Genomic DNA, 27,888 nt, shown 5'->3' with positions numbered 1-27,888 from the left:
CGTGACAAACAAAGATATAATCAGCAACTACCAGGGTTTCTTCTTTTTCTATTCATAAATGTATATTCCTGCAGTTGGAAAAAAAAATAGTAATAACTTGTAAGGTAAACACAAAAGCATCACTGAAATCCACAGCCTTGAGCACGGACTTGCCATATTAAATGACTACCTTGCATTGATCTTGGCCTTTGGTTGTCATGGAAATGTAATTGGACTTCCTTTATATTTTACCTATAAATGTTTCTTTGACCGTATGAATGAAATGGCATGGGAACAGCCCAGCTCTTTCACAACTGTGTGATTGCACTTCTTTTCGGTCTGCCTGCACTTGACTGTAGGCAGAATGATTATTATCATAAGGGTTTGACTTGCTTGCACAGTATCATGGAGTTCAGTATGTTATCTTATATGATATTACAAGATGACAGTTGCACATACAGATATGTCACACCCTAGCCTATTACAATATATGTGATATACGGTTAGGTCCAGAATTTGTTGGACAAAGATGCTGAATTTTATATATATATATATAATATATATAAAATTTTGCCTCTGTACACCAGGTATGTATATGTATACCAGAATAATGGGTAGAGAAAAGTATGGAGAAGGAGAGAAATATGAATCTGCATTATATACTGTATTATATACCAAACATTTTGGATCCAGTGGCATTGGCTAGTATGGCTGTCAGTGGAAGCCGGTCATTAGTTTTTAATGATGATGTGACTGCTGGTATAACTAACAGGATGAATTCTGTAGTGTGTGCAGGGCTATGCTTTCTGCTCAGACAGTGCCTCACAGCAGAAATGGATAATGACCCAAGGCAAACTGCAAAAGCAACCCAAGAATTTCTGAAAGCAAAGAAATGAGATATTCTTCAATGTCAGTCATCTGATCTCAACTCAAAAGAGCATGCTTTTCAGTTATTAAATACAAAATTAAAGACAGACCCACAAACAAGCAGCATCTGAAGATGGCTGGAGTTAAGGCCCAGCAGAGCATCCTGAGGGAGGGAACGCAGCATTTGGGGATGTCCGTGGGTTCTAGACTTGGATTTGCATACAGGTATTTAAAACAATCATATTTAACACTCTAGCGGAAACAGCTAGTGTAGAACTATGCAAATTTTCCATGGAGGAGTAACACAAAGGTTAAACATAAAAGGCTATGCTAAAAGGTTGCTCTATACAACACATATTTAGGCATCACTCGACGAGTTTGTTAATCAAAATGCAAATTTGTGCATTTTATTAACATTAAGCTCCTCTCTGCGAGGCTTGTGAACAGGCAGTGAATGTTGTGCCAGGAGCATAGACGCCAAACTTCTCATTTGCAAATGGATTGTGTTGTCTGAAATAATACCCTGATTGGTGGTTAGAATTTTGAGCAGGAGACTGACAGTGAAATAGCCAATCACAGACACGTAGTTCCTTCAGTAGATCCAATCTAGCACCACCCATAAAGTTTTCATGTCAAATCAATATAAATCTGATCTGGAAGTATGCAGGCACCTGTGGCTGCTCAGCACGTATAGAATCAGCATCTATGCCAAAACAATGTGACAGACATTTTAAACAAGTTAGTCCAAGTGTAAAGGTCAGTTCTGAATATTTATTTAAAGCCAAGTACTTTATATCTAAGGGTCATTGAAGCCAGTGCGGGAGGGTCTCATAGTTCTCTTATTTCTGTGGCTAAATGAAAGGTATTATATGCATGCACGATTTTTAATTGCTTCAAAAAGCAAGCGTGTTTGCTGATGCAATTCTGTGTTGTGTATTTTTATTTCCACCAGTCAATGTATTGATTTTGTGTTGCATGTTATAGTCTTAAGAAAGCCGTGGCAGTTTTGCACGTTGCTGTAGGACAGCTCTTCCAAACAGTGGCCGCTGTAAAGGGCTAGCTCTAAGTGCTCTGCCTTGTCTGAAAAATATTCACATGGCTGCACAACACAAGCCCAAAATAAGGCAAGCATGAACGGCACGACTACCTTTTGAGCTATTCATTTGCTAATAGATGTGTATGTACATGTTGCCTCTGCAGGGAATAGTATGATGAAACTGTTGGAAAGATATTTACTGCTGAGGAGCAGGCTGCATTTAAAGAAGGCAGACTAAGAATTATAAAATGCTCTCAGGTGAATGTGTTTGTGAAGCATGAAATCAAATCAATTTTGGGGGTTGTTTTTTTGGTTTTTGTTTTTAAGTAGGAGCGTGGCTCATGTTATCAGTAATGATGCTGCAGAAGAAAAATTTTCAGCAAAATTATGTTTTATCAGCCATTTTGGAGCATTACTAGTACCTTTTCAAGCCACCACATGACTAATTTATTTAAACTGCAGTGTCCTCTTTATTAATGTAAGTACACAGCTAATTAATTGAACACTAAAAGTACTTTGGCTCCTTCGTCCTCATTTGAGTGTGAATTTCAATAATCCATCAACAGTGTTGGGTTTAACGTGTTCCAAAGCAACACAGTACCGTAATCACATTACAGTTACAATTATTTATTACTTCAGTTATCTGCATGATGGGTAGATAGAACAAAAACATCAAATGTGTGTTTTTCTTTGTTCTCACTTGTTCTACAGTGAGTTGATGTCACTTCATGAGGAAAAAGGTGGAGGAGTCTATAACTTTTGAGGAGTGGACATATGGATATTACTCTAATTTTTAGTGCATGAAAGGAGAAGAGAGAGAGAGAGAGAGATGGTAAAGTGCAAACTGTATCCAGGACAGAAACAAGTGCATTAGGCCTGAAGTATGCTTCTGCATTGGGTCTTTGTGGGGCCTATATCTGTAACCGGAAATCCCCTCTGAACCCTACGCAGTAACCTACAATGTAACCTGACACAGAAATCTAACTACACGTTGGGTTGACGCAACCTGCAAGGATTGTGATTACCGCGTAGGGTTCAGAGGGGTTTCCAGTTATGTGCACACGTTCCATAAAGACCCGACATAGAAGCATAATTCAGACCTTAGACTGCTTACACAACTGTGTCTCTTTACAAGGATCTGCACAGACAGCATGCCAACACAGAGCTAGCAAAGAACCCAGAGTGATGTTAAAGCTGAGCGTATGCAGACCCCAGCCCAGCAGCCAGCGTCTGATCTTCAACAAGTAACAAAGGCAGTGATGAGCAGTCAGGCTTGTATCATTGTGGCCTCCATTTCTACCTGTACATGTTCCTACACTAGAATCACTGTGGCGATCACTTTGAAGCCGCTTTGGTCTGGTTTTCAATGGCTTTGTGTTTTCAGGTTTGTGCTCAAACTTAAACACTAGAAGAATGATATTTATCTCCTCGGTAGGATAGGAATTTATGACAATATGTGGGACTGTAGCCTAAGATTTATGTTGTTAACTGGTAATTATTTTAGTGTGTTTCAGGCCATGTTCAGACTACCGCAAAAGTAATGTGGCAGTGTAACATATTATTATCATCATCATATTATACTGATCGTAGCATATGTCTCTATGTTTGTTCCCAAACTCCCCCTAGATGATTGGTTCAATCTTAATAAAACTTACCTGTGGTACCAAGGACACATGGCAGAGAGAGGGGAACCTTTCAGGACATGTGCGTGCTACGTTCAAAGAACCATGATCGACATAAAAGGGTGCAGTTGGGGATGACGGGTGTGGCCGTTCATTCTTTTCACTCATTTTCATCTTAATTTCTATGTTTATAATTAAAACCCCCTATTATTGATATTAGATATTGGGTTAAATTGTCTGACCTGTAGCAAAATGTTGAAAGTCTTGCCCTTTCCTCTTTTTGTGACCGTGTAAATGTGTAGTTTTAAACACTGCTCTAAATCATATTTTGTAGTAATTTAGTTGTAATTAAGCTATTTAGGCTCATGATTTATAGGTAGATCAAAATTTACAAATAACAGCAAAGATATGTGTAGGAGTCAGCATAAATAGCTGATGATGATATGAGCTATACCACATACAGCCTGGGGCCGTTACCATTCTGTCTTTTACTATAAGTTACATGTTCCCATTGCATTTCTCATGGTTCCAAATTATTAGTAATTAAATATGTTAAATATGTCTCAACTGTGACTGTACCAAGTTTGATGCAGACCTTTTTTTTTTTAATTAACAAATAATATGTAATACATTAGGTTTTTTTTTGAGTAAAGACACCAACACTGTCCATTATCTAGAGTCTCTTTTTAATAGAAAGCTCTGACTGCATAGAGCCAAAAAGTGGCACAAATAGAAGCTCTTGCCCAATGCCTCTTAAATTAATGATGTCTTCTACCAACACATGAGTCTTCTGAAAAGGAATTGCATACATTTACACCTACACACTGAAACAACTGCCCAAGAAGCTAAAATACATTAAGATGTTACTTTGGGCTGCTGTAGTCCTGCAGCTACACTGTTTCTAGATTAAAACCTCTCAGGCATCTGCAGCATCTGCAAAGTGAGGTTAGCAACAGGACTGGCATATATCACTTGCACCAGCACAGTGACACATCATGCAGCCTCAGTGGATAGCACGCAGAAAGCAATGAGTCACGAGTACATTACCCTCTCATCAAATTGATCCTAATATAAACAGTGTAATGCTGCTTCACACAGAATGGTACCAATCATCTTGACCACTATGGGGTTTTTTTTGGAGTACTGTGAAGGAGAGGCGAGTTTAGGGGCTTAAAGTTTAGATTAATTAACAGGGGTTTTGTTTTATGACTATTTGACCAGACAGGAGATAAAGAAAGCAGCATGCTCTTTGAGTTATGGCTGACACTGACATAATTTAATATGTGATATTATCTGAACATAAACAGTTTTTCCTGAATAACAATGTGCCCGCATGCCAGTAGCTCTTTCTTTGGCTTAGTACAGAAACAGAGCTTCAACATTAGTGAATTAATCGATTCAGTCAGTCAGTCAAACAAAAAAAAAAAAATCAGTTTTTAAACAATTTTGATCATTACTCAGCTTAAATTTTGATGGCTTTAGCTTCTGAGCTGTGAATCTTTGCTAGTTTTCTTAGTCATATGGACTTATAACCTGAATAGTTTATTGTTATGGAGCATTAGCCTGATAAAATAAGAGTAACTGTGCATTTTTTAAACAATTTTTTTGCCATTTTTGACTAAAAGATTATTCAATGAAGTGAAATTCTAAGTGTTTCAAAACTGATAGCATATATCCCCATTTATTATCAAATTGACCTGATACCTGTTGTGCAAGAATTTCCTGTCAATTTCAGAAAAAACTATGAAGAGATCCTCGTCTTACCCTTATTTTTTTTGCTTTTTTGTTGTTGTTTAGGAAATAGTATCTCTCAGAAAAAATGTGCAAATATCTTTTCAATTTTTGGTGAAGGCTTTCAAATATTTGAAAGGTTGAGTGTATTTTTTCTTTTTTTTCCCCCTGGAAGCAGCCATTTGTTGGCTAATTGAAAGTGAGAGCAACAAGTGGCTTTGTAGGTTAATAGCATCCTCATTGACCACATTACTTGCTCATCATGTCCCATTTCTGGTTGTAGCCAGAGTGGTGTGCTCAAACCAAAATGTAAGTACTGCAATGAATGAGCTTAGTTCAGAACAGCAAAAGATTGGCAACTGGCTCTATTAGAGCTTTTAGCGCCCAATTTATTCTCTGCCCTCTGATGCAATAATCCCTGATTTAAAGCAGTGGTTTGTGTGTGGTAGCGCTGCAGTATTTGGCTCTGTTGGCTGGTAGAACTATCTCTATAAGCACAGGCAGATGGACTGGATTATTCAAGGGTCAGGACCGTGGGATTAGATCCAGGGATTATCACAGCTCAGTCAGTCTCTGCAATAACACAGAAGAAAGACAGTCAAACCAGACCAACCGCTTGGCCTCTACTTTCTTCACATCTGTCTGTTTTCTGACATATCAATTTAGGAATATTTGTAGCAGGAATTAAAGTGTGATACTAATTCTGTTTTGGTTGTGCTTAGGTGATAAATGCTCAGTGTCAGGAAAATTAACAATTTTTTATTTTTTTTTTATGATAACAAAATGCACAGTCATGTGAAAAAGTTTTCACAGGACTGCACAGAGTTCACGCCATTCAATAACTTGCAGAACCAACTTTAGCAGCCACAGCTTGATATAATCATTTTCTGTGTGATGTTATCAGTTTCTCAAATTGTTGTGGAGGAATTTTGGCCCATTCCTCTTTACAGTGTTTGTGAGCATTTGTTTATGCGCAGCTCTCTTAAGGGCTGGACTTTGACTGGGCCATGGCAACATCTTAGTTCTTTTTTGTACTGTCATGAACTTTAACATTTAACATGCTAACTGAGCCCTGTAGCATCTGAGAAGTAGCTCTTGGGGGGTTTTTGCAGTTTCTCACACTGTAATTTTGCATTGCACGCTCTAACCTCGGGGTGAATTTGCTGGGATGTCCACTCTTTGGAAGACTGTGGCATTGTGTTAAAACACAACTGAATGGTCCAGTCTATCTAGCTGCCAAATATTTTGCTTTTGTAGAGATAGTCACACTTAATGATACTCAATTAATGCATTTGATTAGCAACACCTGACTGCTACTTACCCTCTTAATTCCTATGGAAGCAGTAGGCTGTACTTATTTTTTTACAGAGTCCTTTGAAGGCTTTCTTTGTCACAGCTGTATACAAATCTGGATGCGTATGGTTGAAATAGACACAACAATACGGTTTTTCAGGCATTATAGCATTGCAGATTCAAATCACATTTGTCCTCAGTGGTGTGAGCTTTATCCTGTAGTGTACTCTAGAAGCATAACTACTTTTGTGATTGCTCAGCTGCAGTTTGCTTGGAATCATTCGTTTGGACAGTTTTAGGTTCTCATAATGATGAAAATATTTCAGCATAAAACGGTTCTACTGAAAGTCCAAATCCAGCCATTTTCTTAACTTCTTATTCAGCTAGCGCCCTGGGGCACCTGGAGCCTGTCCCAGCTGACATCAAGCAATAGGTGGGCTACTCCCTGGACAGGTCGCCAGGAAACAGACGACCATTCATGCTCAAATCCACACCTACCACCAATTTAGAATTACCAGTTAACCTAACAGACATGTCATTGGACTCTGGGAGAAAGCAGACATGCCCAGTCAAGACCCAAATAAGCACAGAGAGAACTCACTAACTTAATACAAAAAGGCTTCAGCTGATCGGCAAGTTCAAACCCAAAACCTTCTCCCCTGTCGTTTTGCCGTTTTAAATTAGATTTTAGTGCACTTACAGATTGGTCACAAGTTATCAACATTATCTTCACTTCGTTGACCTCTCCTTTGCTCAGTGCTGCTTTGTGTATGCAGAGGAAGGGCCATTGAGCATGAAACTGGCGTGCCGCAAAACAGCGAGCAGAGGACAAATGACTGTAAATGACAGCAAAACACAGCTGGGATTTTCCCAGCTGAAATTAAACAACTGTGCATTACTTATGTAAAAATAATGAATAATAATAATTCCTTTAGATTTAGATGTTTAATGGTTTTTGCAGAGGGGAGGCAGGAAGTCGTGTTAGATGGGCGGTCAGTGCCCTCAAGGCCATGACAGGGGAAACACTATTATAAAAGTGTCGTGCAGTTTTTATTAGTTTTAAAGCAGGGGGGGAAATTTAAATCCACTTATCATTTTAAATCTTTTCTTTTTGTTTTCCAGACCAGGCTGTGCGGATGAGTGATTGATGCCAACTACGCTTCTTCAGGTAAACACACACAAGCTCACATCATGAAAGGATTTCGTTCATTTTTAGCTCTTTTGTTTCAAAGAAAAAGTCGAGCTGTTGTCATAGCCTTGGTGTTGGTGGCGGTGGCGCATCTGTTCCACAGAAGCTTTAATGTTGGCCATAACTCAAGAACGATGTGGCCTAGGATGTTCAAATTCACACCATAGATGCATCTGCTAAAAATCTCGGATGAGTTCGAATCTCAGCGACCTTCTAGAGGTCAGAGTTCAAGTTGTTTGAAAACCTTCCATCAAACTTCACATACTTTACTGTAACAGATGACTTTACTATGACAGCACTTTGACCTCTCTCCCAACCCCCCCCCTTCCGTTATAAGTCCAAAACAGCCGAGCGTTGGCACCCACTCAGCGGAGCTCTTGTTTTAATTTACTTCCATACAAATGGCATGTTGGATTAGGATGGAAGATTATAAAATACATAGTGGATTATAGAACACATAAACCCTTTCTTTATCTTTGAAACAAGTGGGTTGATCAGAGTTTTTTTTTTTTACACTGATATATTTTTCTCTTGTTGTCTGTACCCGTGTAGGGCAGAATGGGTGTGTGTGCCCTGCTCCTGCTGCTTGGTGTAGCCCTGGGGGCCTCAGCCCAAGATCCTGTCCCTATCACAGGTATGAGCTGTATCCACATTTAAATCAAATGCCTTTACATTCTCATTTCTACAGGTGAAAATTACATACTGTTGTCTTCCTCTTTAAAAGGTCCTCCAGATATCACTGCCATACCCACAAAGCCCCCTACAGCACCCTCACTCAGCGATACAGGTCGAGTATCAGCTCGTACAGATCCACCCACAATGCTTGCCCCAACTGTCATCACATCAACAACAGTCACAACCACAACCACAACAACAACAACAGCACCAGCAACTACCACAGCCACAATCCTAGCTGGTGATCAGGACACACAACTTGGGACTTCAAATGCCACAACTGATGCCCCTCAGGCACCACCAACCACCGAGCCTTCACCTTCTACCATCACACTGGGGGAAGATGATGAGTCCAGCCCCTCAGCTCCAGAGACCATACCTCCTATGAAAACCACAACAAAACCATTCAACCCTGATGGTGAGTGACAGTGCATGTACACATTTTTTATTTATTTGTTTTTCCTTCCTTACATATAAACCTGTTATTGTTAAGGATAGTGTAATAGTGTGAGGATGCTGAAAGGATGATTGCAGATTATTACTTTGTCATCTGCACCATTCAAGCATAACATTATGACCACCTGCCTATTATTGTGTTGGTCCCCCTTTTGCTATCAAAACAGCCCTGACCCGTCGAGGCATGGACTCTACTAGACCCCTGAAGGTGTGCTGTGGTTTCTTGCACAAAGATGTTAGCAACAGAGCCTTTAAGTCCTTCAAGTTGTGAGGTGGGGCCTTCATGGATCGAACTTGTTTGTCCAGCACATTCCACAGATTCTGGATTGAGATCTGGGGAATTTGGAGGCCGAGTCAACACCTCAAACTCCCTGTTGTGCTCCTCAAACCATTCCTTAACCATTTTGCTTTGTGCCAGGGCGCATTATCCTGCTGAAAGAGACCACAGCCATCAGAGAATGCTGTTGCCATGAAAGGGTGTACATGGTCTGCAACAATGCTTAGGGCAGTGGTAGGTGTCAAAGTAACACCCACATGGGTGGCAGGACCCAAGGTTTCTCTGAACATTGCCTAAAAGCATCACAATGCCTCCACCAGCTTGCCTTCCTCCCATAGTGCATCCTGGTGACAGGTGTTCCCCAGTTAAGTGATGCACATGCACCCAACCATCCACGTAATGTAAAAGAAAATGTGATTCGTCAGACCAGGCCACCTTCTTCCATTGTGCTGTGGTCCTGTTCTGATGCTCACGTGCCCATTGTTGGCACTTTCGGCGGTTGGCAGAGGTCAGCGTGGGCACCCTGATTGGTCTTTGGCAGTAACTCATCTGTTGAATTGAACCACACAGGCTAGCCTTCGTTCCCCACACACATCAATGAGCCTTGGCCGTCCATGACCTCAGGTTCACCACTGTTCCTTCCTTGGATCACTTTTGATAAATACTGACCACCACAGACCAGGAACACCCCAGAACAGCTGCAGTTTTGGAGATGCTCTGACCCAGTCATCTAGCCAACACAGTTTGGCCCTTGTCAAACTCGCCCAAATCCTTATGCTTGGCCATTTTTCGTGCTTCTAACACATCACCTCTGAGAACAAAATGTTTACTTCCTCCCTAATATATCCCACCCACTAACAGGCCATAATGCTGTGATTGATCGGTGTGTATTTGTTAGTTTTTGCCACCATTCCTATCTGTACTAATAACAGTGTAGTCAAGGTGAATGCTGATATCTGGATACAAAGAGACCTCCCTAAAAGGTCCTCAGATGGGGCAAGAAGCACAAGAATTCAGATTCAGATTATACAAGTTTTCAACTAAGAAGCAGATCAGTCAAAATTCCACCCCACTGGAATTTCTAATGAAGTCAGAGAGTAAAATAAATAAAATAGTTTATAGAAGAACCTTTGTATTTATTTGGATTTTTAAGTTCTGAAAAAAATTGACACCGTTTTCTTGCCATGATCCCAGATCACAGGTGATTGCCATGTTGTCACAACCAACAGAAAAAATGACCATAATGACAAAAAAGTAAGACCCATGTAGTGATAAATAAAATACAGTTAAGTTAAATATGATTCTTAAATATGATTCAGGTGCCAACTTTTGGCTTTAATTCAAGGGCTTTGACATAAGTATTGTATTACCTGTCCCCCATTTTCAGATGCTCAATTACTGACAAGCAGTTTCATGGCAAGGTGAGGCCTGTTCCTGTTTATTTCACAACAAATTAAACAGATAAATCTGGCATTGATTCTAGGGAGGCCGGTTTGCATTTGGTAGCTCTTCACTGGCAACTGTTAATATGAGGTCCAGAGAGAGTGAAAGGCTCCATCATTAGGCTGTAAACCCCCCCCCCCCCAAAAAAAAGGAAAACATGTCAGAGAGACAGCAAAAACTTTACGAGTGGCCATATCTACATTCTGGTACATTCTTGGAAAGAATTAATGCACTGGCCAGCTCAGTAACACTAAAATGCCGAAGACAACTGATTATTTCCATGGTTAAGAAAAACAACTTAACATCTAGGCAAGTCAAGAGCCCTCTCGAGGAGGTAGAAGTATCAGTGCCAAAGTCTACAGTCAAGAGAGGCTTTTGTGAATGGAAATACAGAAGTTTACAACAAGGTGCAAGCACTCAGAAACAAGAAAGCCTGCACAGTTTGGGGGGAAAAAAAATCTTTGGACAGATAAAACCAAGAGTAATTCGTACCATCCATCTGCATCACAGTGCCAATGGATAATGAGCCAAAGCATACTGTGAAAGCAACCCAAGACTTTCTCAAGGCAGAGAAATGGGATATTCTTCAATGGCCAAATCAGTCAGCTGATCTCAACCAAGCAGAGTGAGCTTTTCAGTTACTGAAGAAAAAAACTGAGCCTCAGCTGAAGGTGGCTGCAGCAAAGGCCCAGCAGAGCATCTCAAGGGAAGGGAAAACATTTTGTGATGTCCTTGGGTTCCAGATTTCAGGCAGTCATTGACTGCAAAGGATTTGGAAATCATTAAGTCACAGTTCAGACCCTGTGCTTAAAGTTAATTTTTCTTTTAACTTTGTAAATATGTCACTTCTGATTAGATTTTGCTCTCTTGTTCATCTTGGATTTATCTGTTGCACAACCGCAGTTATCTGTTGTTAAGCAGAAACCTAACCAGCTGATCGTTTTGTGGTGATTGTGTAATTAGCCTCATACTTTTAAACCTTGCTCAAATTGTTTGTCACTGACTGATAAACAACTCTGTCAGAGAGGATTTCTTTTTAACAGCTCTTCTGCACTATGATGATGATGATGATGATGATGACAGTCTGGAGATCCTTGCAAGTGTGTTCCTCCTGAATATATCGTCTTTAGGTGCTTTCACGCCTGTAGTTAGAGCCTTTTGCCTGCCATCAGATTGCCTAAGGCACATTTTATTGTTATGTGTGAACAGATGGCAACACTTCATTAGAACAACAATGAATAAGTGAAGATCATGGTTTACTTTATGTTATCGCAGACAGTGTTGAGGTGTTTTTCCCTTTAGCTGTGTTCTGTTTGTGCAGAAGAGCAGCAGCAACTGCTAAAAAGAGCAAGCAAGTGAGCTTTCTGGTCAAGAGTCATTCTTTAATATTTCAGATGGTTGAACATTTTTCTGCTTTTAGACTCCATTGTCGCAGTGCTGGAAATATCTTGACGTGACATACCTGCATTTGACCACTCATCCACACGCATCAGAATACCACCAAACCAGATAAAACAGACACAGCCAAAAACTTTTCCGTGATAAAGTTTTCTCCTTCATAATTGTGAAGAGATTTATTATAAACCTTCATTTTGTTAAAGAAACTGATTGTTTGTTCAGCTGATTCCAGAACCCTCGGAAATTTCTAGTGTTAGTCACCTTTTATTTTCTATTAGCTTTGTGTCTGTGCACTAAAATCCTTGTAATATCCCTGCAAGTGAAACACGAGCCCCCCCAACCTTTTCTTTCACATTAATTATTCATATTACGCAATTACAGAGAAATACACCAGTCACTGTCAAATGTCACTGATTGATTTGGAAGATGGTTTCACTACAATGGTGTAATAATACCAGGTTGGATTTTTATTTTTAGCGACAGGTAATAAAACCGAGCAGAGGAGTTGTTATTTTGTTATTTGTTTGCAAATTCACATAATCCAGTTTTATTTTCAAGTCAAGGAAATAATAAATGGTAAAACTCTCACAGATGAAACTTGACTTCGTAATTTTTTTTGTCACCAGAAAGTTTTTTGACTTCTTTGAATGTTGCTCCTGATATACAGCTGGAAGCAAATACACCAAGGGTGATGCAGCTGCCTGATTTAATTAAAAGTCCTCACTTGTGTGGCAGAGAAAAAAAGAAAGAGAACTGGAATGGGAATTTCTTCCAATTTGCTTGACAAGCTCTTGTTTTTTAAGATCTTTTGAGTAGCAAAGTAATACAGAGATAGCTGTGAATACATCCAAGAACGTAATTAAATCTTTTGGTACAAAAACACAGAATGTGTTTGTAGATATTGTAGGGGAGCAAATACACATCAAGCTATCAGCATTAAGTCCTGTTCAATTGAAACGCTACAGAAGTGGCTGCACTGCACTTTATAGTATGTTTGACATAATCACTGTGGCTTCATAGGTGTCATGTAGTTGCTTCATTGTCTTTCAGTGGGCATCTGCCAGCCCTGTGAGGAACGCTGCGAGCAGTTCTAAATGCATTAGATCCGTCAAGGCTGTGTCAGTTGCACATGATACCCACAGCCTGTTGTGCTCCTGCTCTGTTCAATGTAGACATTGTCTGAGGGAGAACACCGAAAAGTCCTGGGAATTCTGCGAGAAATAAGGAACACAACTGGGCAGCGTTCCAAAATACTTCTCCCAGAAAATGCTTATAGAGCTTGAAGTCAAATGATGCATTCTTTGCAGCGTATTTTGTCTGTAATGTTAAGAGCTTTCTTGAATTTAGAGGCAGTCCATGGAAGAGCTGACTTTGTCTTTCCATTGTGATCACCACAGTGCAGGTTTCTAGAAAAATCTCTTCTTTTGTTTGGCTCTAACGTGTCTTACTGACGAGTCATCAGCACACAAACAGCAGCCATTTATTTGCACACCGAACGACCCTTGTTGCTATGGCAAATCTCATGTCTTCTGTTCCAACTGTAGCAGTGAAAGGTCACCAGGAAAACCACGGGGTCTTCGAACAGCAACTTTTGCACAGTGTGGCAATGTATACAAATTGGTAAGAAATAATAACCTACAGAAACATCACAAAGAACAGGTAACTTGGCATTGCAATCTTTTCCTGCTTGTCACTAGCATCACAGCAGAGTTGAGGCGTGTAGAGGCCTGACATGTAAAAAAGCGCTTAAAATTTACTCTTAATAATTCATATTGAATTCAAAGCAAACATCTTTAATGTTTCAGTGTTTTATACCATCATCCTGTGTGTGCTGTCATCTCGGGTGTAACCAATTTTTGACGTTCTGTTAAACTGTGATTTCTGCTTACTCTAAAGGACAGCCTGCTGCTCTCTCCATTTGTGTTTTTTCCTTCTTAAAGCCAATGAAATATTAACATGGAATGGCCATTCTGGAACAGGAAAGTACAGGATTGTGTTGAAAGAGTCCTGAGGTGACTGTTGGGAGCAAAACTGGCAGATGATAAATAAATAAATGACTTGATAAATTGTCCTTAATATATTCCTTCATAAAATCTAACATACTTTTGGGAGAATTAATAAAAATATGAAAATCTCAATTTATAACCCCTTGCCATTTGTCATTCTTTTAAACCACTAGTCTATCCTATTTTTACATCCACCAAGGAGGTTATGTTTTTGGTAGCATTTGTGTGCGTGCTGTCTGTAAATACGATAGCTCAAAAAGTTTTTAATGAATTCTTATAAAACTTTGTAGGGGTGTAGAGTGGGGTCAAGTTAGCAATCCATTACAATTTGAATCAGAATCTTTATTGTCATTGTACGCAGAAGTTGCACAACGAAATTTAAAATGCATTCCTTTCTAAGTGCCTCAGACAATAAATAATAAAATAATAAAAATATGAGTGATAAAAATGATTACAAAAATACAGTGCACAATAGTAAATTAACAGACGAATCTAGCCCCAATACACACACCAACGCACGCACACAGTCAGCACTACCACCCCACATCACTGTCCAAACCACACAGAGTTCAGTTCAATGATAGCCCTGGCATAAAAGCTGTTCCTCAGTCTGTTTGTTCTGGCCTTCATTGTCCTGAAACGTCTGCCTGATGGCAGTAGCTGAAACAAGGAGTGTCCAGGGTGTGAGGGGTCCTGGAGGATGTTCTGTGCCCTCCTCTGGCAGCGGGCATTGAACAGTTCCTGGAGGGAGGGCAGGGGACAGCCTATGATCTTTTGAGCCGTGTTGATGATTCGCTGGAGTGTTTTCCTGTCTGCTGCTGTGCAGCTGTTGAACCACACGCACAGACAGTAGGTCAGGATGCTCTCTACACAGCAACGGTAGAAGGACACCAGCAGATTCTGGGTCAGATAGTTGCTCCTAAGAACCCTCAGGAAATGCAGTCTCTGTTGGGCCTTCCTGACAATGCTGGTCGTATTGATACTCCAGGTCAAATCATCCTGCAGATGTACTCCCAGGAACCTAAAATCTGAAACCAGCTCCACTTCATCCCCCTCGATGAACAGAGGTTGAATGACATGTGTTGTCCTCCTAAAGTCTACTACCATCTCCTTTGTCTTAGTGGTGTTCAGGATCAAGTTATTCTCACTGCACCACCTTGACAGCCGCTGCACCTCGTCCCGGTATGCTGACTCATCCCCGCCTGATATGAGCCCCACCACAGTGGTGTCATCCGCAAACTTAATGATGCAGTTACTGGCATGTATGGAGGTGCAGTCATGTGTGTAGAGGGTGAAGAGTAGGGGACTCAGCACACAGCCCTGTGGAGAGCCGGTGCTGAGGCTGATGGCTGAAGAGAGGTGGGGACCTACTCTTACCCTCTGGGAACGGTCTGTCAGGAAGTCCTTGATCCAAAGACAGGTGGAGCGTGGTATCCCCAGATCTGACAGTTTAGTCACCAGTCTGCCAGGAAGGATGGTGTTAAACGCCGAGCTGAAGTCCACAAAGAGCAGCCGAGCGTAGTTCCCCCCCTGCTCCAGGTGAGAGAAGGCAGAGTGGAGGGCCGTGGCAATGGCGTCCTCTGTGGACCGGTTGGCTCTGTAGGCAAACTGGTGGGGGTCTAGTCTGGGAGAGAGACTGGAGATGACGTGAGCCCGGACAAGCTTTTCAAAGCACTTCATAACAATTGGTGTGAGTGCTACTGGCCTGTAGTCATTCAAACCTCTGATAGTGTTCTTCTTGGGGATGGGGACGATAATGGAGGACTTCAGGCAGGAAGGGACAGCAGCCTGGCTCAGGGACTGGTTAAAAATGCTGGTAAAAATACCAGCCAGCTGAGCCGCACAGACCTTCAGTATCCGTCCAGAGACACCATCGGGCCCCACAGCTTTCCTGGGGTTCACAGTTTCCAGCATACGCCTCACCTCTTGCTCTTGCAGCCTGAGGATGCTGCTGCTGCCTGCTGAGGGATGTTGGATGGCTGTCTCTGATTGCTGTACCTCAAAGCGTGCAAAGAAGCTGTTCAGCTCCTCTGCCAGATTGATGTTACGCTGATCAACTAACAGGCTGGGTTTGTAGTTCAAAATATGCCGAACCCCTTGCCACACCTGCCTGAAGTCGTGGCTCCGGAAACAGTCCTCAATCCTCCTCTTATACACAGCCTTGGCCTCCCTGATGCCCCTCTTCAGGTTGGCTCTGGCAGCGCTGTAAAGCGCCCCATCACCAGCTCTGAAGGCGATGTTCCTTTCTCTGAGTAAGCTCTGCACCTTTCCATTCATCCATGGCTTTCTATTTGGAAAAACCCGGATATTCTTGTCCACAGTTACAGTGTCGGTGCAGAACTTGATGTAGTCCAGAACAGCCGAGGTATCCTTTGCTATCCTTTGATGTGCCTTAGTTTGATCCCTGGTTAGTCAAGTCTGCATGTCAGAGTATCCTTAGGCAAGATACTGAACCCCAAGTTGCTCTCCGATGCGTTCATCGGAGTGTGAATGTTAGATAGAAAGCACTTAGGTGTAGAAAAAAGTCCCTGTAGGAATGGGTGAATGAGATATGTTGTATAAAGCGCTTTGAATGCTCAAGTAGAGTAGAAAAGCACTGTATCAGAACCAGCCCATTTAATGTTTACTGAGGTTTTCAAGGTCAGTTTAGTGATTTATTGGTTGAAATTTGACAAAAAGGCTTGTAACTTAAAAACAATGATTATTACAAGAAAGTACTGTATAAAGATTTATATTTGACCTCTAACCTCTCGTTCAAGGTCAGTAGATTGATCTGAATGTCAAAGTGATAATAATGCTATATAGAGGCATTTAAAACTATGTTTCTTGCTGAGTGTATTGACCACATACAGACATATAGGGAAAGATACATGGGGAATCTAAATATCACATTGCTTTGGACCTCTGACTTCTTAAAAGTAAACTTTCATAAAATGTCTTTTATCTTTAAAACTATGCTTAAATTTCTTCTGCCTTTGTGTGCTAGGAAATAATACTGTTATATGGGGATTATAAATATCACATTATTAGTTTGCATCCAAATATCATGACACATGTGACCTCTTTCACATCTACCTTTCTTTCAGGATGACCCCAAAATGTATTTATTAATACATTAAATAAATAAAGTGCATTTAAAAAGAACAAAGAAAACAAAATGAATATATACAACGTACAATATTATTCCCTTAAAAGGGAAAAACTGCCCACTGAGTGCTTCTTGTTTATTTATTTATTCATTTATTTATTTTTGATTTTTGGCTTTGGCAGTTTTGGTCCATCATACATGACTTTTATAAAGGTGTTCATTTAAATTGGGGGATGATAAATATATTAATTGAGTGACAGAAAGTAACATGCAGCATTCCTGGTAATCAGTTAGTTGGTCAACAAAATAGATTTGACATTCTTTGTCCATGAGTTACAGTAATGTGAAAAACTGAGTGCATCCTTACTAGTTCCATGATATTGTAGCTTGTAGAAGCACCTTTAGCAGCAATAACTTGAAATAATCCATTCGTGTTTGACTTCTCGCATATTTATTGTAGAATAATCTTTGCCCACTTTCCTTTACAGCTTTGTTTCAGTTCATTGAGGTTTGTGAGCATTTGTTGATGCACAGCTCTCTTAAAGTTCCACCACAGCATTTCAGTCAGGTTGAGGTCTGGACTTTGGGCCATTGCAACACTTTGATTCTTTTCTTTTTTCAGCCATTCTGTTTGTAGATTAGCTGCTGTGCTTGGGATCATTGTCTTATTTCATGACCCAGCTTTATCTGTCAGACAGATGTCCTCACATTTGACTCTAGAATACTTTTAATATGCAGAGGAGTTCATGGTTGACTTAGTGACTACAAGGTGCCCAGATCCTGTTGCTGCAAAACAAGTCCAAATCATCACCCCCTCCACCATTGTGCTTGAGCCGTTTGTGCTGATTAACGCGTTTGGTTTTCTCCAAATGTGCTGCTGTGCGTTATACCCAAAACATCTCCATTTCAGTCTCATATCCAAAGGACATTGTTCCAGAAATGATCTGGTTTGTTCAGTTGCAACATTACAAACCTAAGCTGTGCTGCCATGTTCTTTTTAGAGATAAGAGGCTTTTTCCTGGTAACCCATCCAAGCAAGCCATACTTGTTCAGTCTTTTTCTAGTTGTGCTGTCATAAACTTTAACATTTAACATGCAAACTGAGGCCTGTAGAGATGTAGCGCTTGGGTTTTCTTGCAAGCTCTCTGAGCGTTAGACCTCCACTCTTGGGAAGATTGTAGCATTGTGTTCACACAGTGTTTGCTGGTGCTCCAGCCCAACAAACTGCCAAAACGTCTGCTTTTATAGACTTGGTCATACTTGCTGATGATCAGTCAAGCAAGTGCATTTGATTTGCCTCTTACTCTCACTGCCTGGACTGCTTAGAGTCCCGTGGAAACCTTCTTTCTCATGTTTGTAGATCATTGTAGTGCCTCAGTGATGATAAAATAACACGAGAAAAATAAGTATTTGAAATAATCAACAGAAACCCAATAAATCCTATTCTTTCACTTTCAGTTAATCTTGGCCTGTTAGTATGGTAACATACTCTAACACACATTTTGTGTCCTAAAACCGTCTTCTGTTTCTTCTGTTGTATGAAAATGTGTAATTTATAAGCTAATCAACATCTACATTTAGCATGTTTAGCACATGCTATGCTGGCGTACTGTAACATGAGAGTAATTTGGTAATGGTTTTGGAATTTGGCATCTAACCAAAAAGCTGATTCAGATCAGGTGTTGTGACCCTCCCCCCCTAAATTCAGATGGTTTGTTTATTCTGCCTTTTCCTTCTGTGCCTCATGTAGGTGATGAAGATTCTGACGACATGCCAATCATAGCCGTGATGGTGGCCCTGTCCTCCCTGCTGGTCATCATCTTCATCATCATAATCCTCTACATGCTCAGGTTGGTAAAGTACGGTTGATGTCTGATGGACACAGAGACCTGTGGCGACGGCTTGAGGTGCTGCTGTTACCATGGCAGCGACTGATTGCCGGTCTGCTGTGAGACAAAAGTATAGTGTGTTTGTGCGTCTGTGTATTAAAATGCACTTTGATCTTTGCTGATCGACAGGTTTAAGAAGTACAAGCAAGCAGGGAGCCACTCAAACTCCTTCAGACTGACCAACGGTCGATCAGATGATACAGGTAAAAGCAGTCACATCCCTTGACAGTTGTGTGTATCTGTGTGTTTGTGTGTGCTTTGTATTTGTTGACAGATGAGACATCATTCTCAATGAAGTACTGAGTTTATTTGATTTGGGTCGTTTTGGCAAATATGCACAGCCAGGTTGACCAAATTTGTGTGAGTGTGTGTGTGTGTGTGTGTTTTTTTTTTTGTGATAAGCCTCGATTGATCTTACTTCCCCAACTGATAAAATTTGACTGGCTCACTGCTCAGGAAGCTTTTGTTCACTGTGATTACCTAATCAGCAAAGCTGCAGTTAGAGCCTATATATGTTACAGCGCTGACTCACATCGCCCCCTGCTGGGCGTTTTAAGAAAAGCAAGTGAATGATGAAGTCAGTGTTGCATGATGTAAGTCGGCTCCACTCTCATGCTCTTACCCATGTGTTTATCTCTACCTGTCTCACCCCTCCCATTCCTTCCCCTTCTCCTCGCTCCTGCCTCCTCCCTTCCTGCTCGTTGCTACAGAACTCCAGAGCGTGCCGCTATTGGCTCGCTCACCCAGTACAAACAGGAAGTATCCACCGCTTCCCGTGGACAAACTCGAGGAAGAAATGAACCGTCGCATGGCTGATGACAACAAGCTCTTCAGAGAGGAGTTTAATGTATGGCACACTCAAGCAAGCAGTCTCTGATAACATGCATCTCTGTGATTAAATTTGTGAATCGGAATGACAAACTTTGAAAGACTGTGGACTAATATGAAAAAATATTGCTACATTTTTGTATTTAGATGACAAATAACCATCCAGAAGTCTTATTGCAGACTGGGCTGAGTCTTACTTTCAGTAAATCCACAGCCACACTCACCAGGAAACTACGAGCCACAATAGACTCAGTTGTTAAAATAATTGAATTTAAAGTTGGGAAAATATGTGGCTGAAATTAATGAGCAGTTGCAATAATTAGCTAGTATTAATTAATATAAAATGATGGAAATAATAATCAGTGGCTAAAAGTAATGGACAAAGGGCAAGGAGCTGTTTTAGTCTCTCCACATGGTAGTAGTATAAATGTAAACTTGATAGGACTGGCCTAAACACTGACAGTTCAGTTTGTTTGTTTCAGTTGTTGCTACCATGCTGTCACAGCAGACACATTTGTGATGTGTCTTAGGTTCAGCAGGCAAAAAGATGAAGACAACAGGAAATTATCTTTATGGTCACACTGATGCATGTCTGCCTGTTCCTCCTCTCTGTAATATCCTCTAAATATTTCTGTTGTTCTTTTTTTAGGCACTGCCGGTCTGCCCCATCCAGGCAACATGTGACGCTGCCTCTAAGGAAGAGAATAAAGAAAAGAACAGATATGTGAATATCCTGCCATGTAAGTGACGACTGCATGATCACACTGTGACACTGACACAAAAAAGTAGTTCTCAGCATTGCTGAGTTCTTGTCGGTACAGACAGAAAAAGTTTACAGGCCGTAGTTAAACTGAGACGGCATTAACGTGTCATCCTTTCTCTCCCAGACGATCACTCCAGGGTGCATCTCTCATCTCTGGAGGGAGTCCCAGACTCTGACTTTATCAACGCCTCCTTTATAAATGTTAGTATACATTCAGCATCTTTTCCACAGTTGTGTTTTATACTGATCACATCTCATTCAGTGTCGTGCTAATGTGTCCTTTTGGTGCCTTTCTTCTGCAGGGTTACCAAGAGAAGAATAAATTTATTGCAGCTCAAGGTGAGGCTGGCAGTTGCAGTGAAGCAGAAACAAACTGTGCTGTCGTTCACTAATAATAAATTTGATTATGCTTCTTGATCGCTTTATCTGTCTCAATCTCTATTAGGGCCAAAGGAGGAAACGGTAAATGACTTCTGGCGGATGATCTGGGAGCAGAACACAGCCACAATAGTCATGGTGACCAATCTGAAGGAGAGAAAAGAGGTAGGAGAGTTGGACAGAGGATGATGGTTGCGTTGAGATAATGTGATTTATATGATGTTTTAACAGCTTTTTAATATATCAAAGGACACATTAATGCAATATGTATAGAATATGTATAATATAATTGAGATAGTAAATTAAGTGCTCCTTTTGAAATCCCCCATGTGAGTCCTTACAGGAAGGCAAGGGCAAGACTTAACCTATCTTTATTTTCTTTACTGTATCTATTTTTTTAACCGTACTTCAACACTGTGTAATAGCTGAAATTGCTTCATTATGTTCACTTCCTTATGAGTGTGTTCGGTCTCAAATCTCACACTGTTTTTTAGTGTAAGTGTGCTCAGTACTGGCCGGACCAGGGCTGCTGGACATATGGGAACATTCGGGTGTCTGTAGAAGACACAATGGTTCTGGTGGACTACACTATCCGCAAGTTCTGCATCCAACAGGTACCACAGGCATCCAATTAATGAGGGCACCGGGTTAAAAGGATTTACTGTTTTGAAGTTTATTATAAGGATATGGTTCCATGTTGGTTTTATCAGTCCATAGTTTGTTCTGTGAGTTACTGATTTTAGATATATTTGGGGGGGTGTTTTTTTTTTTTTTTAATATGATCTGGCTTACTTTATGATCCTGGTTGTTGGTGTATCAGGTGGGAGATGTCTCTGGGAAGAAGCCTCAGCGGCTCATCACCCAGTTCCACTTTACCAGCTGGCCAGACTTTGGGGTGCCCTTCACCCCCATTGGCATGCTTAAGTTCCTTAAGAAAGTCAAGGCCTACAACCCCCAGTATGCTGGGGCAATTGTTGTTCACTGCAGGTAAGCATGTGTGGCTGTTCACGCTGCTCTTCTTCATTATGCGTTTCTCTTCATACCACATGGAATTCACAAGATCATATTTCCGTTTGTCAGTGCGGGTGTGGGCAGGACGGGTACCTTTATTGTGATCGATGCCATGTTGGACATGATGATTGCTGAAAGGAAGGTGGACGTGTTTGGCTTTGTCACCAGGATAAGAGCCCAGCGCTGTCAGATGGTTCAGACAGATGTAAGTCCAGTACGACACAAAGCACCCAGGGCAGATTAATGACTATGATACAGAAGCAAAAACCCAGGCAGTAACTACTGAGTCATCATACATCTGTATCTAAGTCAATTGTTCATGATTTTCTTTTATTCCATCTTGCTCTTCACATTTATCCCTCTCTCCCACAGATGCAGTACGTGTTTATCTTCCAAGCGTTGTTAGAGCACTATCTGTACGGAGACACAGAGCTAGAGGTGACCTCTTTGGAGTCCCACTTGGCCAAACTCTATGCACCCTCACCTGGAGCTGGCTGCAGTGGTCTAGAGGCTGAATTCAAGGTCTGCTTTTGTGTGGTATTCTTCCAAAGAAAAGTTATTCTCTGTGATTCCCCTCATTTTTCATTAATTTGTATCTAAGGTGTTTTGTATTAATAACACTGTAAAATTGGAAGTAATTAAAAGATTTGCTTGATATCGTGTGATTTCTAGAAACTGACATCCATCAAGATTCAGAATGACAAGATGAGAACGGGCAACCTTCCTGTCAACATGAAGAAGAACAGAGTTCTACAGATCATTCCATGTGAGTTGTACTATTTTAGTTGTGCGGTGTGGGTTTACTCAGTGCCTGGATGAATTATGAATGCATGTAACAAAAACAGCAGTTGCATATGTCCCTATGTAAACTCTTAAAGCTTTTTCATTAATCAAGAGGAATGCTTCTCCTTGCTTCTAACAGATGAGTTCAACAGAGTGATCATTCCAGTCAAACGAGGAGAGGAGAACACCGACTACGTCAATGCTTCTTTCATTGATGTGAGTGTAACAGTGCCCGGATTAGAGTGGAGCATTTCATTTCATTAATGCACACAATTGATCTGGTGTTTTACATCTACCTTTTTTTCCCCCACTCACTCTTTCTGTTTTTTTCTTTTTGGTTTTTTTCTTTCAAATATTTTCTCTCTGGACATCACTTCCTGTCTGCTCCCCCATGTGGTTACAGGGCTACCGTCAGAAGGATGCATACATGGCGAGCCAGGGGCCCCTGCAGCACACTATAGAGGACTTTTGGAGGATGATCTGGGAGTGGAGAAGCTGCTCCATAGTCATGCTCACTGAGCTGGAGGAGAGAGGCCAGGTCTGTGTCTGTGTGAGTGTGAGTGTGGTGTGTGTGTGTGTGTGTGTGTATGGTTGTAGTTATTGATGTGGTATTACATACCAGCTCAACAACTGAGTAAAATAGAATATTGATATTGGGACCGGTTCCAATATCAATATTCTAGCCTTCTTGTGTAATGCAAAACCTATGGTGTCAAATTTCTCTCGCAGGTCACTAGCAAAAATAATTTCACACACGTGCGGTTGTTGAATTTATATACGGGAGCTTGTATTGTACAAATGGCAGCGAATGCCTGTGCATGTGCAGTACTGCTGTTTGCCCATAGGCCTATTTTTTATCATGATCCTTAATAAAGTGTTATAAATTATTCTGTCAGTACATTAATTTGATAAAAGACAAAAAGAGAGTAAAAGTAAGCTTCTTCTCTTAAAGGTCAACAGTAACAGAAAATCACTTTTTTTTAATGGCCAGGATTAGAAATATAGAATACAGATTTTTTTTTTTAATGAACATCATGGATTCAGATTCAGTTCCAGTTTGTTTCTTTGTTTGTGTAAGTAATGATTATCAAAGCATCTCTCTGAAATGCTCATTTCTGAGTAGACAGATACTTTAACTACATATACTGCATAAAAATGACTACAGATGTTGATATTTTAAGACTCCTAACAGGTCATAAACTTTTATTTGACTGTTCTACAGGAGAAGTGTGCTCAGTATTGGCCCAGTGACACAGCAGTGGGCTATGGAGACATCTCTATCGAGCTTAAAAGAGAGGAAGAGAATGAGAGTTACACAGTGCGTGACCTCCTGGTCACCAACAACAGGGTAATAATAAAGCTCAGTGAAGTGATGACCTACTGACAAACACACCAGAAGGGGACAGGGACAAACACTGTCTCTTAATATTGTGCTTTTCAAAGACCAGATTAGTTTTTAGTCATTTCATGCATGAATTGGTTTTTATTCTTATCATCCATCTTTCCAGGAAAACAAGACTCGAGTAGTGCGTCAATTCCATTTCCATGGTTGGCCAGAGGTGGGCATCCCCACTGACGGTAAAGGCATGATCAACTTAATTGCTGCAGTGCAGAAACAACAGCAGCAATCTGGCAACCACCCCATCACTGTGCACTGCAGGTAAGACAGTACACACACACACGCACACACCTAACCTTTGAACTTCCATGTACCAATCTAACAAAATTAAGATAATTATATTGATGTCTTTTTTTTCTTTTATTGTACACATCTAAATAGTCTTGCAGTCATAGGTGCTGGGAAACTGTTGCACTAAATAAATCACAGGAAAAAACACCTCAGACTAATTGTTCTCTTCTTCCTTGTGACATTTTAACTGCTCCCACAAATGTTGCTGTGCTTCTTTTCTAACATGGACACAAACAAATGTTGCGTGCCTCATGTTTTTTCTGAACACTGAATGCAGTGAGCATACTGAGGTTTCCATTTTTGGATGCGTTTGTGCTCGCAGTGCCGGTGCTGGCCGGACGGGGACTTTCTGTGCTTTGAGTACAGTTCTGGAGCGAGTGAAGGCAGAAGGGATCTTGGACGTCTTCCAAACAGTGAAGAGCCTCAGACTGCAGAGACCCCACATGGTGCAGACACTGGTAAGGACTTGTCACACCTGTATAGCCCAATATGCAACTAGATTGTCTTTGACATAGAGTTTACTTTCATTACATTGGCTTTTTTCAAAGATGCCCATGCTGACCTTATTTTGGTGTTTCATATTTTCAGAACCTAATGGATGTGGACACATGGTTCTGAAGCCTAAAATGTACTTACTAGTTTGGCCTAGCTAACTTAGCCTATCCAGAAAATGGGGAAAGAGCTTATCAATATAATGTCAATTTTGACATCCACAAAGCTGGTGCTGTTCACCAGGCACCGCACAATTTAAAAGTGCCCTCTGGTGGACCAACTATCCAGTATCAGCACTCATAACATAGCTGAAGGGTGTTTCTTTCATCTCTTTTTTACTTTAATTCTAATTTATTAGCCAGTATGAATAACAATATCGATATTGATACCGTTATCGATTGAGCTCTAGCTGGCATTGAATTTCAGGAGTTCTTTTCTATTGCATGTGATTAATATTTGTGCTGCACTGAAACTGATCTGACGGTGTTATTAGATCTGCCATTTGAGCCTTTACAGAGTCATGACCATCGTTTTCATCCAGTATTGAATCACTAAAAGAGGATTGTGCTAAAAACATAAGCTATATATAAAAGATGGATGCAGTTTCTGAGTCTGAAAACTGAAGCTAATGTGGAAGAGCGTTAAACCCACATTCTTTCTAATGACCAGCAGGTAGCACCACAGAAGTCGATGGGAAAATGACCTTTGCCTCTCTTGGTCTGTGACATCTCTAAACGCTCAGTCGGTAGTTTCGAGTTAAGCTGATGTGCTTGTTTCTTCTCTCCCCTCCACAGGAGCAGTACGAGTTCTGCTACAAAGTGGTTCAAGAATACATTGATGCGTTTTCTGACTATGCCAACTTCAAGTAGGGAACGAACATGGATGGATGGATGGATGGATGGATTTCCACATGCACTTCATGAAAGCATATACACGCTCCAGAGCACACACATTCAGTACGTTGCCATGTAGAAAGCTGCGTATCCCCATCTGATGGATCTTTTAAAAAGACTCATCACAGCTTGGGCTGTGGATGGGATGAACTGCCCGAAGGAAAAGGGAAAAGAGGTCTGCGCCCGAAGGACAGGGCAGTGCAGCTGGACAGAGAAAATAACTGAGATGCCTTCTTGAATATTTTGTAATGTTAATACGACACTCCACCCCTATTTTGCTTTCCATCTTCACCCCCCACCCCCCCACCCCCAACCCTTCCCAACATGTATATACTTAACTGTGTTGCATCTTATTACTTTGGTTTTAGACACAGTTTTGAGTTTGGCTGCATTTTCGGGTGGCACCTGTAATGTATTTTATTGGTATAAATATATATAAATATATATGACTATAAATCTAATGCTTTGGTGGCTAATGTACAACAACCAGAAGTTGTTTTTGTTTTGTTTTGTTTTTTTTACATCTTAGGGACAGACACCTAAAACATTTTTAACTTGGCCTGAGCCACGCTGTAGCAACTTGTGTGTGGTACCAGAAGTTCCTGCATTCACCCACAGACCCTGAATTGTTTTTCACTCCTAGACATTCAGACATATTCACACAAGCCGTTTTTCTCTCCGTTGAGTCGATTGCCTCTATTTGGCAAGAACAGCTTTCCAAGCCAGTTAGTCTCTCTCCGTTAGGTTTCAGGGGTTCAGAGGTAACTCATTATTGGAGATCAGAATCTTCGATGTAACTCATAGTCTCAGGTTTTTCACACATGTAAACGTACACGCTAAATACCAGGAACCGCTAATTATTTTTGAGTATCTGTGCGTGTTTGAATGGGAGCACAAGCAGGCAGAGAGCACCGCGGTGTGGCTCCACATCGCTTTCTTGTGTCTGCCAAGTGCCAAAGACCTTCACTTGGTCGGGTATGTAGCTCTGAAGTCTTGAGATATTCTTTAGAAATTCAGAACAACAAAACTTTTTAGTTATCTGAGGATCAGTAATTAAAACATTGCTGGATTACAACGGAATTTGAGAAAGCTGAAAATACACTGAGATTTTATATGCCCCGTACAGTCGAAACATATAGTTTTATTAAGACTTTTATGATATTTTAGGGTCTGTTAACAGTATCAGCAGTTGGTCTTGATGATGTTGACAAGCCAAATCATAAACAGCACTAACTCCATTATTAGGTCATAGAAATCAGCATTACCCAGCATTTGTTTGTTTGTTTACATAAGCACATCAGTATTTGTTTCTTTATTTTGTAGATTGTATGGAGTATTTCTTTCCTGTATGGGTTTTTGGGTTTCCTTTGAGCCTGCTGGGATTAACTGTCTTTTTTAAATACTCGGTGTCGGGTCACTACGCCGCACTGTCACTCCTTCAGAGAGCGATGCCTTTTTATTTCCCACCATCAATACTGATACCGAAGAATGTTTCTTTTTATTCGAATGCTGTTGCTAACAGTTTCCTCAAAAATGGATATGTCGTTACTTTAGAAGAGGAAATGTGCCATGTAATGTTTGTTTTTTCTTTTTTTTTTTTTTTTAATGAATGTCCTAGGGTGGCGCTCAGACTTGAACTACAGTGTTTTTATTTCATCCAAGGTCAACATTGAGGCCGTGCCCTTTTTTGATTGTAATAAAAGATAAATGATGTCCATTAACCGCAGGGTTTTAGGTCAGTCCTAATTTCAACTCATTCCGCTCAGGAAATGACTGATGCCAGGATGTGTAAATTTACAAATTGAACATAATCACCTTGAGTTTATCTCTGCAGCTGTCTCACCTTTAAGTGGTTTTGGCTTCCACCAAAGTCAGGGTATTCAGACGTGATCCTGCAGTTGGATTTTAAGACTGTATATTAAAACAAATTATTTTTTGTTTGTTTTTTGAATTTTCAGGCTATTTCAGTGTTTCTTATTGTAGATTTAAACTGTAAACAGACCCATACTTGTGTATAATCTGCATCACATTAACACTCCTTTATGTAATTTATTTTATTAAAAGAAGGAGCACAATCAAGTGTGATAAACTGATAGTGGCT

At 40.7% G+C, this 27,888-nt stretch overlaps 1 protein-coding gene across 2 annotated transcripts in view; it reads left to right on the top strand.

Moving 5' to 3' along the window:
- Window positions 1–26,091, top strand: part of ptpra (protein tyrosine phosphatase receptor type A) — a 32,481-nt gene extending 6,390 nt beyond the window's left edge. The window contains exons 2-22 of one of the 2 annotated variants that reach the window (XM_030729361.1): window positions 7,651–7,696; window positions 8,270–8,351; window positions 8,442–8,810; window positions 18,811–18,910; window positions 19,079–19,152; window positions 19,660–19,796; window positions 20,427–20,517; window positions 20,665–20,741; window positions 20,843–20,879; window positions 20,986–21,083; window positions 21,413–21,532; window positions 21,739–21,905; window positions 21,999–22,134; window positions 22,302–22,451; window positions 22,602–22,695; window positions 22,852–22,928; window positions 23,116–23,250; window positions 23,935–24,060; window positions 24,221–24,372; window positions 24,725–24,860; window positions 25,689–26,091. In XM_030729361.1, coding sequence (XP_030585221.1) covers window positions 7,676–7,696; window positions 8,270–8,351; window positions 8,442–8,810; window positions 18,811–18,910; window positions 19,079–19,152; window positions 19,660–19,796; window positions 20,427–20,517; window positions 20,665–20,741; window positions 20,843–20,879; window positions 20,986–21,083; window positions 21,413–21,532; window positions 21,739–21,905; window positions 21,999–22,134; window positions 22,302–22,451; window positions 22,602–22,695; window positions 22,852–22,928; window positions 23,116–23,250; window positions 23,935–24,060; window positions 24,221–24,372; window positions 24,725–24,860; window positions 25,689–25,763 — 2,454 coding nt within the window. In that variant the 5' untranslated portion in view covers window positions 7,651–7,675 and the 3' untranslated portion in view covers window positions 25,764–26,091. Of the gene's footprint in view, window positions 1–7,650; window positions 7,697–7,903; window positions 7,937–8,269; window positions 8,352–8,441; window positions 8,811–18,810; window positions 18,911–19,078; window positions 19,153–19,659; window positions 19,797–20,426; window positions 20,518–20,664; window positions 20,742–20,842; window positions 20,880–20,985; window positions 21,084–21,412; window positions 21,533–21,738; window positions 21,906–21,998; window positions 22,135–22,301; window positions 22,452–22,601; window positions 22,696–22,851; window positions 22,929–23,115; window positions 23,251–23,934; window positions 24,061–24,220; window positions 24,373–24,724; window positions 24,861–25,688 lie in introns of those variants that run through there. The other variant, XM_030729360.1, reaches the window with a different exon arrangement.
- The last annotated feature ends 1,797 nt before the right edge of the window (window positions 26,092–27,888 follow it).

Source organism: Archocentrus centrarchus, chromosome 5 (assembly GCF_007364275.1).
Source record: "Archocentrus centrarchus isolate MPI-CPG fArcCen1 chromosome 5, fArcCen1, whole genome shotgun sequence".
Lineage (NCBI taxonomy): Eukaryota > Metazoa > Chordata > Actinopteri > Cichliformes > Cichlidae > Archocentrus > Archocentrus centrarchus.
This window is presented reverse-complemented; position numbering and strand designations above follow the sequence as displayed.